Raw genomic sequence first — 19,099 nt, forward strand, 5'->3', positions numbered from 1 at the left:
TTTCATGAAGATCTTGTGAAATATATGGCCTTTAGAGAGGTCACAAGGTTTTTCTATTTTTAGACCTACTGACCTAGTTTTTGACTGCACGTGACCCAGTTTCGAACTTGACCTAGATATCATCAAACTGAACATTCTGACCAATTTTCATAAAGATCCCCTGAAAAATGTGACCTCTAGAGTGGTCACAAGTAAAAGTTTACGCACGCACGGACGGACTAACGCACGGACGGACGACGGACGACGGACGCTGCGTGATCACAAAAGCTCACCTTGTCACTTTGTGACAGGTGAGCTAAAAAGTTACTAAAAACAGGCTATTTATAGTAACGTAAACGGGAAGTAATTAAAAAGAAAATTATTGTAAGTGAACAAAAGAATGATCTGCCAAATAAATCTGTTGACATAAATGAAAATTCAGATCAGTATCTTCATTAGTTACAGAGATATACCCGTTTTAATTTGAAATAAAGGGAGGTAATTTGACATAAAATCAGTCCATAGTTTTCTAGCCTGATTGGCTCAGTCCAACTAATGACAATAATGAAATTTCAAATAAGTCCTATAAGTACTTACTGATATAAATCCATTTTGATTTCAATCAGGGGAGGTAATCAGATATAAAATAACTCTGGAACCTATGAATGGATCTGATTTGTCATGGAATCCAAGATTTATTGTTGTTGAAGATATTTTGGAAGTTTGTATCAAATAAAAACCATAAATGAAGTCTATATGGCTGAAAAAGCCTAAATAGCCAATTTTGGACCTTTAAGGGACCATTACTCTGGAACCTATGATGGAATCTGGCCAGTTCAAGAAAGGAACCAAGATCTTGTGGTGATACAAGTTGTGTGCAAGTCTGATTAAAATCGAATCATAAATGAAGCTGCTATTGTGCAGACAAGGTCAAAATAGCTAATTCTGGCCCTTTCAGGGGCCATAACTCTGGAACCCATTAAGGGGTCTGGCTGGTTCAACAAAGGAACTGAGATCTTATGGCGACACAAGTTTTGTGCAAAGTTTAATTAAATTCAAATCATAAATGAAGCTGCTATTGTGCAGACAAGGTCAAAATAGCTAATTCTGGCCCTTTCAGGGGCCATAACTCTGGAACCCATAATGGAATCTCGCCAGTTCAAGAAAGGAACCAAGATCTTATAGTGATACAAATTGTGTGGAAGTTTGGTTAAAATCAAATCATAAAATGAAGCTGCTATTGTGCAGACAATGTCAAAATAGGTAATTCTGGCCCTTTCAGGGGCCATAACTCTGGCACCCATAATGGAATCTGGCCAGTTGAAGAAAGGAACCAAGTTCTTATGGTGATACAAGTTGTGTGCCAGTTTGGTAAAAATCAAATCATAAATAAAGCTGCTATTGTGCAGACAAGCTCAAAATAGCTAATTTTGGCCCTTTCAGGGGCCATAACTCTGGAACCCATAATGGGATCTGGCCAGTTCAAAAAAGGAACCGAGATCTTATGGTGATACAAGTTGTGTGCAAGTTTGGTTGAAATAAAATCATAAATGAAACCACCATCGTGCAGACAAGAAATTGTTGACGGACGCACGCACGGACGGACTGACGACGGACGAAGGGTGATCACAAAAGCTCACCTTGTCACTATGTGACAGGTGAGCTAATAAAACTGTATTTTCAAAACAGCTTTCTTACAACTTCAGCTTCTCTTGTAGGAGATTATATTTCTTCATGACCAGCTCTTTCACCTCACTGCCAAGTTTCTCCCTCTGACCATTTGTGAGTACCTTTGCTGCTTGTGTTGAATACAAACCAATGAGAGATTTGTCCTCCTTTTTAATAGCTTGCTGCAACCTATATTATCAAATTTTATTTCATGAACACTTATTCATGAATCCGTAAAAATTTGAATATTTAGCACTGAACAGATTAAACAAGAACCCTTTTTAAGGCATGTATCAGGCCAAAAAAAATAAACAAGACCGTTTCCGGTCTCCTGTCTTATTGAGTTTGACATGCATTCATGCCAAGATTACTGAATACATGTCAAAGTTATGGGCCGGACAAGATCTGACATGACCTTTGACCTCTGTGACCTTGACCTTTGAGGTTGGAACCTAGAGTTTGCACACAACACTCCATCTCACTGAGGTTAACATTCATGCCAAATATAAACCAGACTGCTCTACACATGTCAAAGTTATGGTCAGGACAAACATCCAGACGGATGCATGCACGATGCACGCACATACACCAAACAGCCATTTGGACAACTATGCAAGCGGGCTCAATAACCCATAAAACGTGACTCCAAAAAAGACCATCACCTTATTCTTTACAAATGAAAATGTTTGAGAGCTAATTATATTCTTTAATACACTCAAGTGAGCTTTATGTCATGTAGTTGACTATGTACTATGTAAGGTATTTTTCAGATTGTACCACAATCCATGCAATTGCTTACTTCTGAACAACAATAGGCGTCCTTGGAGGGCTCATCAATTTCTTCTTCATGTCTGGTGTTTTCTGCATTTTCAATGGACTGTTCTGTTTACTGAGACTTTTCATTTTCTTTTCTGGCGTTTTCAAACCTTTCTTTTTCAAGGAATCAAGTAAAGTCATTTGTTTGGGGTCCTGCAAAACATTCAATTCCATCTTTTACTTTCATAAATAACATGATTATACGACAACAGCTTAACACTTTTAAAGCATATTGTGATCAACTCATAAAGCACTGATTTAAGTTATGTTTATTGGACCTTCCAGCTTGAGTATCAGTCCTCAGCAGTATAATGCTTAAAAGCTAAGAAAGTTCCACCTTACCTGCCCCTTCTTAGACTTTTTCTTTTCCTTGTCCAATTTCTTATTTTTCTTTTTCTCCATCTGTTTCTTCAAATCTGCTAAAGTCAATGGCTTTTTCAATTTACCTTCTTTATTTTTAGATTTCAACTGTTTTTGTAAATCTGCAAGCGACACAGCTTTCTTCTTTTTTACTTTCTCCAATTTTTCCGAACTACTATCACTAGATTTTTTCTTTGGCGTCAATTGAGTTTTAACAACCGAGAGCGGTGTATCGGAATCCGCATCTGAATCAGACACAATGACTGCATCTTTATTGTCTTCATTTTCTGATTCCTCACCAGAAGAATCATCTGAAGAGTCTAACTCAGTCACTTCATTTTTCTTTGCCTGTTTTTCTTTCTGCTGCTTCAGTTTTTCACTTTTCTTTTCCATTTTTGAGATAGATTTTTTTGCTTTTTCTTTGCGTTTTTCTTCCTTGGCATCCATTTTTGTTTTTATCCTTGGAGAAGCTTTACTTGCAGATTTGATGCTTTTTATTTCCTCGTCAATTTTCTTAGCAATTTCATCCGCTTTCCACTGTGAGAAAATATCAGTAATTGAAATAGTAACATATGCAAACAAGAGCTGTCACTCTTGGTGACAAATGCCCCCGAAGTAGGCCCAAGAATGCCACAGTTGTATGCGCAAAAAATCACATATCATTTTGTGACCTTAACTTAAGAGGACTTGGTCACAAGTGTGACACATCTTCTCAATATGGTTAACATTTGTGTCAAATTATTTTCAAATCCCTTGATAAATGGCAGAGTTATGTACCAGACAAGAAAGAGCTTTGACTTCTAAGTGTGACCTTGACCTTGGAGCTAGGAGTCTGGGTCTTGCACATGACACCTCATCCAATTATAGGGAACATTTATGCCAAGTAATTTCAAAATTGTTTCATCAATGGCAGAGTTATGGACCGGACAAGAAACGGACCATGTTCAGTGTTCCCAGAAACCCCCTAATGGGGGTTTTTCACCCCCAGAATGGTACTTTGCACCCCCAGTTTTGGAGACAGCTGTTATATAGCTCATACTGAGGGGGTGCAAAAGTGCAAGAAAAACAGTTTTCACCCCCTAAATTTAAATGCCAGTGGGAACACTGCATGTTAACCTTTGACCTCTTAAGTGTGACCTTGACCTTGGAGCTAGAGGTCTGGGTCTTGCTCATGACATGTCATCTCATTATGAGGAACATTTATGCCAAGTAATTTCAAAATCCCTTAATGAATGGCAGAGTCATGGACCGGACACGAAACATACCCTGTTAACATTTGACCTCTAAGTGTGACCTTGACCTTGGAGCTAGGGGTCTGGGTCTTGCGCATGACACATCATCTCATTATGGTGAACATTTATTCCAAGTTATTTCAAAATCCCTTTATGGATGGAAGAGTTACAGCCCGGACAAGAATTTACCGGATGCACGGACGCACTCTCACGCACGGACGGACAGTGCGATTTTAATATGCCCACCTTCGGGGGCATAAAAAGATTAAATCGCAGAAATCTTTACGTAAGTGAATAAGAATTACAGAATACACTAACCACATTATAAATTTATGGTTTCTGCTTTCCCTCCTGTATAAGACAGTAGTGTATCTACAAAATAGAACTGTTTACAGATCTCCAAAACCCAGGTAACAAACAGCCATCTTACTTTTGTTGTCAGTTAAGCCCTTCAAACTGCATCAACAATTTTTAAAAGCGTCTGAATCAAAACTTGAAAGACTTAATTTATCACATTTCTAGCTTACCTTTACAGGAGACAAAAGAAAACTTGCAAATTTGCTTTGAAGGTCCAATTTCTTTACTTGAGCATCATCAACGATCCATGGACTGTTTGGTGTATGCCCTGCCCTTACAGCATATGTGCGAATAAATAATCGCAACAACTCTTTTGATGGTGGCTTATCACCGCGACTGAAAATAAAGTTAAGCACAATTCAAAGGAATATTTTTTTAAGTCTTTAAATCTTTTTATGCCTTGAAAGCTCCCAGAATTTCCAATGTTTCTGCAAAACATTTCTTACTTCTGCAAAACATTTCTTACTTTTTCTAAACTGTCCTGTAAGAGCAAAATTTTGTTTTCATCCTAAACTAAATAAACTTTTATTTTCATTTAAAATTATCACCTACATTTCGCCGCAATATAAAACAGCAGAGCAGCTTTTATTTATCAAGAGTGAAGTGCAAAACAGATATTGTGTAATTGCACCTTCCAGGGGTAAAACAGGTCTACTTAGAAGTTTTCACTATCAAGTTTCTTTTTGTTGACAATTACAAAGTTAAATTGTCTTCTGTATTCTGAAGAATATATGCAATAGTTATGAATCATACCCAAGACAAACATATAAAATACCTTAAATCATTTGCAGGTACAGAATGTATAACACTGTCTTCATTTTCAAACCGGATACTGTACTTGTAAGGTAACAACTGAAAAACAAATCAGGAATGGTACAATTTGTATGCCCTGAAATATGCTCACGTTTTTGCAGTATGGTACATCTATATGTTATCCTGACACTTATATGTAAGTTCATTTGATAGTGATACATTTCTGGAAGTTTCAGCCAAATCTGATAATTATAATAAGAGCCAATCACCAAGATAAGAATTTTGAGAGGAATGGACAAGACTGCAACAATAGCACTATTCTTATTCAAAAGAATTACAAACCTGACCACAATTATCATCTATATACATGTAGTTTATTCTAAACCTTTGCAAAACTTATGACCATGGGTAATATTCAACAACATGGTGCTAACAAACTTACTTTTGGCGGGACCCATTTCTTTGGAGATGAGGAGTTATTGTCTTTGTTCTCTTTGTCACTTGATGGAGAATTACAGTTACTGGTTGGATTTCCCTGTAGTATAAAACACTAGACTTGTTGGGATTTCAATTAATGTGTTAATAACCAGTCCTCTTTGGAATTTCTCGTTGGGTTTAACGTCACATTGACTCAATTACAGAATATATGACGACTTTCCTGCTTTTCATGACGGAGGAAGACCAAAGGTGCCCCTCTGTGCATTTTTGTTGGCAGGAGCATGCACCAATCTTCTGTAAGCCAGCTGGACATGAACCACTCTGCCGAGGAGCCCCACCCCACCTAATTTTTTTTTTTAAATTTAGAACTACTGATATAAAACTCATTCTTTGCTTCTTGGGTTCAACACCATTTGTACGCAAAATTTCAGCCCAAAGGATAGCACAAGCTATGGAATGACAGTGTGCTCCACTATTTGAAGTCCTTCCACCTACTACTACATGTTTGTGTCGATGCGACGGTAAACCCAACAAAACAAACTACAAGTAGCTCACGTACAAAAGCTTTAGCAAAAAGTTGAACAAGAGGGCCATGATGGCCCTATATTGCTCACCTGTTATCATTGCACTTGAGGACAAGAACGTCCTCAGAAAAAATATCTAAGTCCAAAGGACACGAACAAAGGAAAGAAATTTAACCAAAAAGAAAAACAAAATTCTTACAAGGTACAGATATGTCAAAATACACCTAAAAATTGGAGGTACCATCCATGTTGTACCACAGAAAAGTGGTCTCGGTTTTTCCCTACAGCCAATAATAAAAAAGTTACTAAAAATAGGCTATTTATAGTAACGTAAAAGGGAAGTAATTTAAAAGAAAAATTATTGTAAGTTAGCAAAAGAAGGATCTGCCAAATAAATCTGTTGACATAAATGAAATTTCAGATCAGTATCTTCATTAGTTACAGAGATATACCCATTTTAATTTGAAATAAAGGGAGGTAATTTGACATAAAATCAGTCCATAGTTATCTACCCTGATTGGCTCGGTCCAACTAATGATAATAATGAAATTTCAAATAAGTCCTGTAAGTACTTACTGATATAAATCCATTTTGACTACTTTTAGGGGAGGTAATCAGATATAAAATAACTCTGGAAACTACAACTGGATCTTATTTGTCATGGAATCCAAGATTTATTGTTGTTGAAGATATTTTGGAAGTTTGTATCAAATAAAACCATAAATGAAGTCTCTATATGGTTGCAAAAACCAAAATAGCCAATTTTGGACATTTAAGGGGCCATAACTCTGGAACACATGATGGAATCTGGCCAATTTAAGAAAGGAACCAAGATCTTGTGGTGATACAAGTTGTGTGCAAGTTTGGTTAAAATCAAATCATAAATGAAGTTGCTATTGTGCAGACAAGGTCAAAATAGCTAATTCTGGCCCTTTCAGGGGCCATAACTCTGGAACCCATTAAGGGGTCTGGCTGGTTCAACAAAGGAACTGAGATCTTATGGCGACACAAGTTTTGTGCAAAGTTTAATTAAATTCAAATCATAAATGAAGCTGCTATTGAGCAGACAAGGGCAAAATAGCTAATGCTGGTCCTTTCAGGGGCCATAACTCTGGAACCCATAATGGAATCTGGCCAGTTCAAGAAAGGAACCAAGATCTTATGGTGATACAAGTTGTGTGCCAGTTTGGTAAAAATCAAACCATAAATAAAGCTGCTATTGTGCAGACAAGGTCAAAATAGCTGATTTTGGCCCTTTCAGGGGCCATAACTCTGGAACCCATAATGGGATCTGGCCAGTTCAAGAACATGGTTCATACAGACCTTCCCAAAAAAAATTCAAGTAGTTTTCAAGGAGTTTTCAAGTAGTTTTCTTCCATTTTCAAGGACTAAAATGGGCGCAATGTCACTATTGCTGAGACATGAAATAACCAATTTAAATCCAATTTAGAACAAAATTAAACGATTTTGGCACAGTTTTCACAGTAGGTGGGGGCAGGGGCGGTATTGTCAAGTCATTATTTATATCCTGTGTTGACTCTCTTACATGCTTAGGAGCGAAGGCATCAATTGTTTCAGTCAACTTCTCATGGCAGAGCTGTTTTTATGTTTTTTGCTTTTGGAATGTGATTTTAAAACTTAATGCACTTTCTCCCATAGCAGCGATGTCGATTATCTTGTCACAAAAAACACAAAGGCATTTTCGTTTTTCGCCTTTGAATTCCCGTAGCCAATGTTTATAATTGTCATCAGTAAGCCACTTTTGCGAAAAGACACAATTGTACTTTTTAGAACTCATGTTTTTCTTCCTGGAAAAATGCCTCGCATCGCGGATAAATTACACAGTGTGAAAATTACTTGAAAGAGCATAAAACCCGTCAAGTACAGTACCGTACCGTACTATCGCCGATTCCGTGGCAGGCCCTAATGGCAGTAACGGTTGTTTTTTTTCGTCGTTTTTTTAGTTTATTTTGGTCCGTTTATACTGTTTGTCCGTTTTCAATTCGCACCCGACGAATTTAAGGACTATTTGCCATCTTTTGTACGTTTTTTCCTAAATTCAAGTAGTTTTCAAGTAGTTTCTGACTGTTACAAAATTCAAGTAGTTTTCAAGGAGTAGGCGTCAAATTCAAGGACTTTTCATGGCCTGTGCGAACCATGAAGAAAGGAACCGAGATCTTATGGTGATACAAGTTGTGTGCAAGTTTGGTTAAAATAAAATCATAAAGGAAACCACTATCGTGCAGACAAGAAATTGTTGACGGACGGACAGACGCACGGACACACGGCGGACGACGGGTGATCACAAAAGCTCACCTTGTCACTTTGTGACAGGTGAGCTAAAAATGTGCATAATTTTGCAAAATGTGAAATGCATCATCATCTTGTTCATTTTAGTTTAATCAATTTTTTTTAAGTTTGTTTACATGCAACATTCATAACACTGCCGTAGAATTTTGTTTAGGAGAGGCTGTGTTCATGCTATACGACCATTGCTATTAGATCTTTGTGAACTTCCGACTTTTAAGAAACAACTATGATTAACATGTAATTATTTTGCTTTACGAAAGTTTCGGAAACCAGAATGCTAACATTCATGCATTTCTGCAATCAATGAAGTTAATCAATTTCAACAAAAGAAAAGAAGTGAACCAAAGATTAGAAATTGGTCTATTTGGACAGCTGTTATTCTTTAGGAAACACTATTTTTATTTCAACACAATTAAATTTCGTATAATAACATCTGCATTCAAACTGATGGCCTGCATTTGATATTCAGCTATTTACCATATTTAAAAGTCACTTGCAAGCAAAGCCTAGTCCAATGTCAGTGATCAGTTCACATATTGAATGATCTTTCTAGGCCACAACTAGATTTTGCTAACATATGATAGACTAACAGTCTAGTTCTTCTTTATCACAAAGCATTCTGTAACTGAAAACAAGTTTTGTACTTTTTTCGATCCCAAGTCTGTTTCTGAGTTTTGTCTGAATAATACCAAAATTTGAAAACATCCTTTCTGTTGACACAGAAGATGCCAGCATATATGGAAGGTTTTTTGCTACCCTACAGTGGTCTAAGGCTGATCTAAAACCAACAAACTGCTACATATCAGTCTATGAGCTTTCAGTCTCTCAATTTTGGTACTAACCACAGTGCCACTGTCTTTACATTTTGCAACCTGTTTTTTAATCATCCTCAGTAACATTAAAACAATTCCACACAGGGTCCTTAGCCCATACCCTGCTTAATTTCTATAATGAACTTGTCCATCTTTCAATCTGAACAGTACCATAAACTGTTAAAAGGGGCGTGACTGAATGGCAAACTGTGCAGATCATGATCAAACTGCAGTGATGTTCAGACTGATCATGATCTGCACTGGTTGCAAAGGCAGAATCAATCGTTTCCAGCATGATATGGGTTAAGTTTCATGGTTATATGATAGAAATGACAATGTGATCTAAATTGGAAACTTGATTTTCGTGAGTAAAATGGCCAGATTTAAGTTGTTCGTACTTCTAACTTTAATCCCCTAATCTTACTCAAAAATTGCTAAGTCATCATCATAATAATGTCTATTCAATAGAATTTTATAGATATTGTAGCATTAGGCATGCAGGTGTCACTGCTGTCACTATATGGGTTGTAAGTCAACTGAAGTGTTAAAATATGTACTGAAGTATGAACTGTTATATTATATTGCCCATTATTGCCCAGTAAAACCCGGGTTTTCCCAGTATTACCCACTGAGCTGGGCAATATGCTTAACACCTGGGGGTTTGCCAACCCTCAATGTTACCTATTTCATTTTTGATAAAAATTAAATTTCAGAAATGTAACTTTGTTTTTGAACTCTGATCGTTCAATAACCTTATAATTAAAAGAAAGAATACCCTCTTTGAACAATTTGAAGAAGTTGTGCTTAAAACAACTGTTACTTCTGAATTTGAAAATTCTTTTGTTCTGGTAGTTTATGGATATGTACTTTTTACATCATACTGCTAGTGGATTCCTGGAAAAAACATTTCGTACTTTCCCCCCACAAAATGCATCCCAAAATGCATTTTAATAATACCTCAGTCAAACGAAAAAATCTGAAGAATATATGTATCATATATGTCATTCCACAAACCTCGTATCCAGCTGGATCAACCTTCACAATAACTGCCTTCATCCTGAAAAAGCAAAATTAGGGATACATGTGTAACATTGCAAGGCAACAATATATTTAACAGGCATTTCAGATCCGCTTTCATTCTGGAACTCACACAAGAAGACGACAACTCTGAAACTTTTTTCTATGACAGAAAAAACACTTTAAATTACCAGTTTTGGAAAATAAGCAGTCTCCAACTTTGACAATGTCAAAGAAACACCCTAAAAGCTCCAACTGTAATATTGCAGGCATATGCTTGAACAAGGCTAGAACCACTAACACATAATCACATCCACACAAACGGAAGGCTTATGCCGGGGGCTTATACCTTTTGTAGTAAGGCACAAACAAACACTCCTAAATTTTTATTTGCAAAGTTAGCAGTACAAACTTCAAAACTTACGATTTTCCACCAGATTTGACCTTTAAAAGGACTCTCTCCCCTACAACAAGAACTTGCTGTAGCACCAGCCATGCTTCATCTACTAAGGTATCCAATGACTTTGTACCTACAAATTTCAAATAAATATCATAAATACTGAAAATGTCCATCTGTTGATCAATGTAAAGAACATTGCAGAATTTTAAATAAACCATTTCTTTCAAAAGCAAAGCTTTTCAATCTCTGTTTTTTATATTTCTTTTAAATAGTATATATGTACTAATGATATAAGTATAAAATAATCTCTTAAGCAAGGATGATATCAACACATGGCTTTATCAAACTTTTTTCAATAGTATACTGTACACCAGATTGTATAATATTCATGATGATTTTATTTTCACTTATATTTGCAAATAATGCAATTTGCAAATTCAAATATTGGTGAATATTTATTTGCAACATGTCCTAAAACACAATATCTTTCAAATTCTGAACACAGCGAATCAGAGTACCAACCATTAAATCTTACAGCATCGGTGAATATTACTCAATCTACAGTATTTCAATTATGTAGCATCTGGTCATGGACTCTGAACCAGGAACCAGTACCAACTTGTTCTCTGCAAGAAACTGAAACTTCCCCATGTATTAGAACATGGGAAATGGGTATCAATTTTTTTTGTCTTCTGTCACATCGTTACAGTGAACAGTTGCATTACCCACTACCCAGGAATTCAAACTATTGTCTTTAGGTTGGCAGTCTCAAGTGTTCTGCTGAGGATGCGATATCGCGAGAATGTCGTGTCAAAATTACGAATGTTGCGCTAAAATTGGTCTAGAAGCAACAGTTGTCGCGTTACGAAAATTTTGGGGATGAATACGTGCATGGGACAACCGGAACTGAGTACGAATCATTCATTTCTCTTACGCACCCAAATAGAAGAGTTTCCGCAAAAATGTCATTTTGATCAACAAAGAACAATACAATTTTAAGCTATTTTTCTGTATCTGCAGACAAGAAAAACATTCAATATAATGATTAACAGCCTAGTTCTTAATGTGACTTCTTAAAAAGCCCCTTAGAGCACATAAAGCACGATGTTGTTAACCGTTCTCCACCCACTGTCTCGGCAGAATGAGTCAGCTGCCAACGTTGTTGGCTGCTTAAAATCTGTTAACCACAGCGCACTAATTGTCTTCAAAACTAAAAATGCATCACAAAGTCAAACCACAAAGGGTGCAGAAAATTCGTATTAAGTCAAGAGAAAACTGACTCCATATTCCACGATAGTTGATTAAAGGGTGTCAATGGTTGGACTACAAAAAGACTTCAATTGTAGTAATGTTACTGATTTATAAATTTCACTGACATATGGTCAAAATTTGTTGTCCCCAAGATTTTGAAAATGTGCCCAAATTTTTCATACCAAGAGGACATTTGTCCCCACCATTTTTTATCCTAGACAGAACACTGCAGTCTAACTAATCTTCCTACTGCCAAAATTGACGCAACATACATAACTTTGCAGATAATATTACTGTAGTAGCTGTGAAAATCAACCAAAAAACAAGTTTACTGTGATGGACTAGTTCCAGAACAGGCTTGTCATAACAGGGAGCAAACTGTTCCTTCAATGTTTTAAGAACTGCCTTCTCAGAGTTCCAAGCTTCTTCATGAGTCAGATTTACATGCCCAGTACTCTGACATGTCCAGATCCTTTTCTTGTAAAGCTGCAGACGCTTTTCATATTCCCTGATTTCAAGTTAAGATGATAGCTATGTCTTATAACAAAACTTTTATCTTTGTGTACATATTTAATCAAAGGTTCTCAGCACATCACTGTACTTGTATCATCTAAATATATATTAATTATTAAATGTCCTTGAAGCTTTTCTCTCTGTAACGCATTGGTCAAGAAGGCTAAGACGCTTTCCTATGAAAGTAAAGGCACCCGGTTCGATTCCTGGCTACTCCCATTGTAGTGTGTCTTTGGACAAGGCACTTTATCACGATTGCCTCACTTGACCCGGATGTAAATGGGTACCAGTAAAAATTTCTGGGGATAAGGTATAATTGGTTTTAACTTTTCTTAAAATATGTGGTTCGCTCAAAAGTTCTACAGAGTTTATCTTCATTGTTTTACAAAGCCACTGTAAAAAGCTTTACCTTTGTAAATGGAAGTAAATCAATTTAACATAAGCTATTTGTTTTGTGTGTCTCTCATAAAAGATTTTGTTTCCGCTTCTGTTGTACTTGGTAAATATATAGCCAGAAACTAGTTTCTTCAACACACATGACAGTGTGTTGTACAATTCAAACAACACAAATGTTAGCCATAAATGAGATGTTTACTGGCTTGTCTGATGATACTCCCATGTTTGACAATCTAAGGACTGATCCTAAATTTTAATTTTATTCAAATAATTTGATGCTGAATTTCTATTATGACAAATTGTTAGGGATAAGACTAAATAAATTCAATATAAATGATGTAATATTTGGAACTTTGCTGAAAAACTGCTTTATATATAATCATTTACTGAAAATATAAAAATATAACTGGATGACCTTTGACCTTTCATATTCCATTGCACAACAGACCCTACCCCCACTCAATATTTGCTTAATAAACAATATTCAATGAACAAAATTGAAGAAAACACAACTGTAAATTACATATGCATCAAAATGTATTAATTAATTTTGATGAAATGCACAGTATTCAAGTAATAAACAGGTAATCCCACTGAAGCAAGCTGGCAACCAAGAAAAACATGGCTGCCATTACAAAATCTTTGTCTGGTTGTACATAAAAATCACAAAATCTCCAGTTATTTGACGAGTTATATCGGTCAGAATGGTTCATTACATCTAAATAGAAGAACATTCTGCACGAACATGTAAATGACGAGGTCTAATAATCACTGAAATGGTCACTTTTGCCATTTTTCACGACGAATTTTCGAGGAAAAGTTGAATGGGAAGTTGTTTTGATTGGCAAGGAAATTGACTTAGATTAAAGGTTGAATGATGACATAGATACAATAATGTGTATTTAAGTGAAAGATTGTTGAATAACGCCAAAAAAAGCGTTTAATCGTCTGAAAATTGCATTTCCATGGGCGCCGCCATCTTGGATTATTGATACCCGTCGAATTTTGAAAGGATACTCTTGAGAACGGAGTTGTTCTTTCGTGTGAGGAATGGTATATATTTTCTCATCGGGTCTGACATCCGACAGAGGTTTCACACAGTTGAATATACGCTTAGAAAGGAGCGGCATCGTGTAATAAATCCATGAAACGGCGCCGAAAATTAATGTTCAAAATCTGGCGCGCATAAGCAAAAATGGCGCTGCTCATCGGCATATTTGTATCACGTGATATTTTGATTTTTCATTTTTTTATTTCGAAATTCATAAAAAAGGATTTTTAGACAAATCATCTTTAATTCTGATTTTTATGATTATAAAAGCATTTGAATGATTTTTGCTTTTCGAAAAAATTGTATCTCTTCCACGAGATTGACCTAATTTTGCGGGAAATTTGAGAAACGCACGAGTTACTTCCCTTATAGATGGACAGCACCTGTCTTAGCTGGTGAATTTTATGTCGATGAACATTCGAGGTGTGAATTACTCATTTTTAACAATGTCATTCGCTAAACCTTAATGCCCTTGTAAATATTGGTGTTACTTTTTCTGTTAGATGTTAATTTAGCATTATTTATGTTAATTCACAACCTAATGTAATGCCAGAAATGTTGGTGAATTTTTGGGTAGTTTCTGTTCGGTTTAGCCATTTACAATATCACACTGGCCATAGCTTTATCAGATCAAGTGGTTCCAACGTTGTTTGAGCGGTGAATTTTACGCCGATCAGATGGAGAAATATGGCCGATACTACAAATTTCCGGTATTGTAAGTATGATTTAAAGGAATTTCTACCCGTTAAATAAGCAATCAAATGAAAACGATGGGTGCACCTGGAGCGCAAATGTATCTATGTTTTAGCACATGTGTCTATTTAGCTGAGATTTGAGCTGTTTATTCAAACACTTCTGTACAGTCCGACGGGGGAAGGAGATTTTTGACAGTTTTTGAAAATATCGCCTCAAATATAGTGTTTATTGGGAGCAAGTAACTGTTAAAACACTTTTTATGTAAAGGGCTATCTCTTAAAACAAAGCGTGTGTATTTTCATAGAATTATTCAGGGTTGTTTCTGAACAATCGGCCGAAAACCTAATGCAACGCCGTTTCGAGTGGGTCGCTATGCAACGCAATCAAGTGAATACCGTTCTGTGTCTTACTTGCGAAGTCTTATCCGTCTTAAAAACAGTCATTATTTTCAAAGCCTAACAATGAATTAATTAATTTGGAGAGTTTTATATCACCATAATGATCCCGCCATTTCTAATAAATTGTACTTTTACATTTTCATGCTCGCTTAACATTTAACAGATTTTTGCGGACATTGTCAAAAATCATCAACACAAAAACATAAAGCAAGGATGAACATCGAACACTATCATTAAGTAAATAATAGTATTAGTTCGTTAAAACAAGAACGAGTTCAAGGATATTTATCTCCCCCACGAATGGTACTGAACAGCATGCCAAAAGCGGGTTGACTCTTTAAATCAGTATAGTTATAGTTGGTTACTTTTAGTCTCTTAAAACCAATACATTGCGATTTCATTACAGATTTGTTGTGCATTTAAGCTGTTCATACAAAATAAATAAAATTTGGTCCATGATAAAAGTATTGATCAGTTGTTTGTATATATTTTCATTCATATTTCTTGTGAAACGTCCATTTATTTTCAGAGAGATAAATCGCAGAGACCGTTAAAATTGGGTAGGGAAAAGCATGATTTTATTTGTCCTCCATAAAACAGAAACGATGTAATAAAATTCTATGGTTGCCGTTTAAAAATGAAAATACAAATGAAATACAGACATCAATGAAAAAAAAAAACGTTTTGTTGGAGACAGTTAAATAGTACAACTGTAACACGTCTCTCTAAGTTAAAACTATATCTATTTCCACAAATTATATATACAAACATGAGTACTATATTTAAATTAACAAAATTTGATAAAAAGACATACATCAATCAAGATAGTACAAACAAACAAAGGAATTTTTAATCGAATGGATTGGAAAACCAGCTACTTAAAACTTATATTGAAATCCGCTCCATGAAGCCACGTCTCTCTTAGTACTGCAAGTCCGTTTATCTCCTTTCATTGGTGTCTGTATTTCATTTGTATTTTTGTGTTTGAAAGGCGACCATAGAGGTTTATTACGTTGTTTCTGTTTTATGGAGGACAAATAAAATCTTGTCTTTTCACTGGCCAGTTTTAACGTTCTCTGTGATTTATCTCTCTGAAAATAAATGAACGCTACACCGGGAATATGAATGAAAATATGTACAAACAACTGATCAATACTTTTATCATGAACCAAACTTTATTTATTTTGTATGAACAGCTTAAATGCACAACAAATCAGTAATAAAATCGCAATGTATTGGTTTTAAGGGACTAAAAAATAACCCGCTGTAACTATACTGATTTAAAGAGTCAACCCGCTTTTGGCATGCTGTTCAGTACCATTCGTGGAGGAGATAAATATCCTTGAACTGGTTCTTGTTTTTACGAATTATTACTATTATTTACTTAATGTTATTGTTCGATGTTCGTCCTTGCTTTATGTTTTTGTGTTGATGTTTGTTTGACAATGTCCGCAAAAATATGTTAAATGTTAAGCGAGCATAAAATGTATTATATATATTTAGTACAAGATATTAGAAATGGCGGGATCATTATAATGATATAAAACTCTCTAAATTTATTCATTGTTAGGCTTTAATGACTGTTTTTAAGACGGATGAGACTAATCAAGTAAGACACAGAACGGTATCCACTTGATTGCGTTGCATGGCGACCCACTCGAAACGGCGTTGCATTAGGTTTTCGGCCGATTGTTCAGAAACAACCCTGAATAATTCTATGAAAATACACACGCTTTGTTTTAAGAGATAGCCCTTTACATAAAAAGTGTTTTAACAGTTACTTGCTCCCAATAAACACTATATTTGAGGCGATATTTTCAAAAACTGTCAAAAATCTCCTTCCCACGTCGGACTGTACAGAAGTGTTTGAATAAACGGCACAAATCTCAGCTAAATAGACACATGTGCTAAAACATAGACACATTTGCGCTCCAGGTGCACCCATCGTTTTCATTTGATTGCTTATTTAACGGGTAGAAATTCCTTTAAATCATACTTACAATACCGAAAATTTGTAGTATCGGCCATATTTCTCCATCTGATCGGCGTAAAATTCACCGCTCAAACAACGTTGGAACCACTTGATCTGATAAAGCTATGGCCAGTGTGAATATAGATCTACAGTAAAGATACAATTTCTGTCTAAAGTCGGTATACATACATGTATGTACATAACGTAAAACATCATTACATGCTTCGCTATTGACAGACATCTTGCCATAGTCAGTAAGAACCTCACTTTGTCTGGAACAGTGTAATGGTACAGAGATTTATTAATGCTTTTAATTTTCTTCTATCTTCCTGAATTGTCTTACCTTTACAGGGACGTAGACATGGGCATCAAGCCTATCAATCTTTGATTACTATTTATCGAAGATAGATTAGCACAGTTGACAAAGAGCAAATAAAAAGGGAAATTAGAATGTGTTAGTGGTTAAAAGATAAGATTGGATGAAAAGCCAGGTTATCATATGATGACAATACAGACATTACAGTTTCATACAATGTTACACCAGTTTTTGCCCGACTATATGAAGTATATGGTAATCTATCCTACTTCCCCCGGCGTTGGCGTCTTTCCGCATCCACACCTTGGTTAAAGTTTGATGCACTTTCTATTTTTTACTCCTTAGGCCCATAAAAAATTCTTTGTTTCCGGTAACATGCTCAAAAAATTTAGGATAGGTAGGTCGGAAATTTTTTTTTTCTAGGAATTTTTTTTTTATTAAGGGAGACTTTTTGGTAATTATTTTTGTGTCAAAAAATGAACACAAATAAGGGGGTTATGCATTTACAGGGGCGTCGGAAGGTGTTTGATATTGGGGCCGCGAGGGGGTAGGTATGGGAGGCGTAAGGGGGGTATGGGGGATATCCCCCAGAAAATTTTTAAAAAACAGGAGCATAAATGGCAAGATCTGGTGCATTTTAGGGGTACTGAATCGCATCTCAGGTCTCCAGTATTTTCTTACTATTTACATGACTATAAGCAAAATAAAGTTTAATAAACTCTTATCAGAATTAATAATGTGTAACGCAATACAAAGAATGCATGTATGTTTTTTTTATGCCCCCAAAGGGAGGCATATAGTTTTTGAACTGTCTGTCCGTCGGTCTGTCAGTCTGTCCGCAATTTTCGTGTCCGGTCCATATCTTTGTCATCGATGGATGGATTTTCAAATAACTTGGCATGAATGTGTACCACAGTAAGACGACGTGTCGCGCGCAAGACCCAGGTCCGTAGCTCGAAGGTCAAGGTCACACTTAGACATTAAAGGATAGTGCATTGATGGGCGTGTCCGGTCCATATCTTTGTCATCGATGGATGGATTTTCAAATAACTTGGCATGAATGTGTACCACAGTAAGACGACGTGTCGCGCGCAAGACCCAGGTCCGTAGCTCAAAGGTCAAGGTCACACTTAGACTTTAAAGGATAGTGCATTGATGGGCGTGTCCGGTCCATATCTTTGTCATCCATGGATGGATTTTCAAATAACTTGGCGTGAATGTGTACCACAGTAAGACGACGTGTCGCGCGCAAGACCCAGGTCCGTAGCTCAAAGGTCAAGGTCACACTTAGACGTTAAAGGATAGTGCATTGATGGGCGTGTCCGGTCCATATCCTTGTCATCCATGGATGGATTTACAAATGACTTGGCATGAATGTTTACCACAGTAAGACGACGTGTCGTGCGCAAGACCCAGGTCCGTAGCTCAAAGGTCAAGGTCACACTTAGACGTTAAAGGTCATTTTTCATGATAGTGCATTGATGGGCGTGTCTGGTCCATATCTTTGTCATTCATGCATGGATTTTAAGATAACTACGCATGAATGTGTGACACAGTAAGACGACGTGTCGCGCGCAAGACCCAGCTCCGTAGGTCAAAGGTCCTAAACTCTAACATCGGCCATAACTATTCATTCAAAGTGCCATCGGGGGCATGTGTCATCCTATGGAGACAGCTCTTGTTTTGTATTTAATGTACTGAACAATAATTTTTCGGGTAAAAACAATTTATGTAATTAATTCCTTACATCTTAGCGGTGTGATAAATCTTAACATTTACCTCTTTCATTAAATAAAAACATGATAATTATTTTTCTGAATTTTATAAGTTAATACCTTAG

General features: G+C 36.2%; 2 protein-coding genes across 3 annotated transcripts in view; one reads left to right on the forward strand and one right to left on the reverse strand.

Moving 5' to 3' along the window:
• LOC123536105 (tyrosine-protein kinase BAZ1B-like) overlaps positions 1-14,050 on the reverse strand; it is a 54,018-nt gene extending 39,968 nt beyond the window's left edge. Inside the window, exons 1-10 of one of the 2 annotated variants that reach the window (XM_045318927.2) lie at positions 13,844-14,050; positions 12,250-12,425; positions 10,691-10,796; positions 10,264-10,306; positions 5,608-5,700; positions 5,188-5,264; positions 4,583-4,748; positions 2,806-3,360; positions 2,447-2,616; positions 1,678-1,836 (exon numbers count right to left, since the gene is read on the reverse strand). In XM_045318927.2, coding sequence (XP_045174862.2) covers positions 1,678-1,836; positions 2,447-2,616; positions 2,806-3,360; positions 4,583-4,748; positions 5,188-5,264; positions 5,608-5,700; positions 10,264-10,306; positions 10,691-10,796; positions 12,250-12,425; positions 13,844-13,956 — 1,658 coding nt within the window. In that variant the 5' untranslated portion in view covers positions 13,957-14,050. The remainder of the gene's footprint in view (positions 1-1,677; positions 1,837-2,446; positions 2,617-2,805; positions 3,361-4,582; positions 4,749-5,187; positions 5,265-5,607; positions 5,701-10,263; positions 10,307-10,690; positions 10,797-12,249; positions 12,426-13,843) is intronic. The other variant, XM_053528196.1, reaches the window with a different exon arrangement.
• Positions 14,051-14,169: 119 nt separating this feature from the next.
• Positions 14,170-19,099, forward strand: part of LOC123536104 (uncharacterized) — a 39,340-nt gene continuing 34,410 nt past the window's right edge. Inside the window, exon 1 of the mRNA XM_045318926.2 lies at positions 14,170-14,300. The gene's annotated coding sequence lies outside the window, so the exon portion shown is untranslated. The remainder of the gene's footprint in view (positions 14,301-19,099) is intronic.

This window comes from Mercenaria mercenaria, chromosome 17 (genome assembly GCF_021730395.1).
Source record: "Mercenaria mercenaria strain notata chromosome 17, MADL_Memer_1, whole genome shotgun sequence".
Lineage (NCBI taxonomy): Eukaryota > Metazoa > Mollusca > Bivalvia > Venerida > Veneridae > Mercenaria > Mercenaria mercenaria.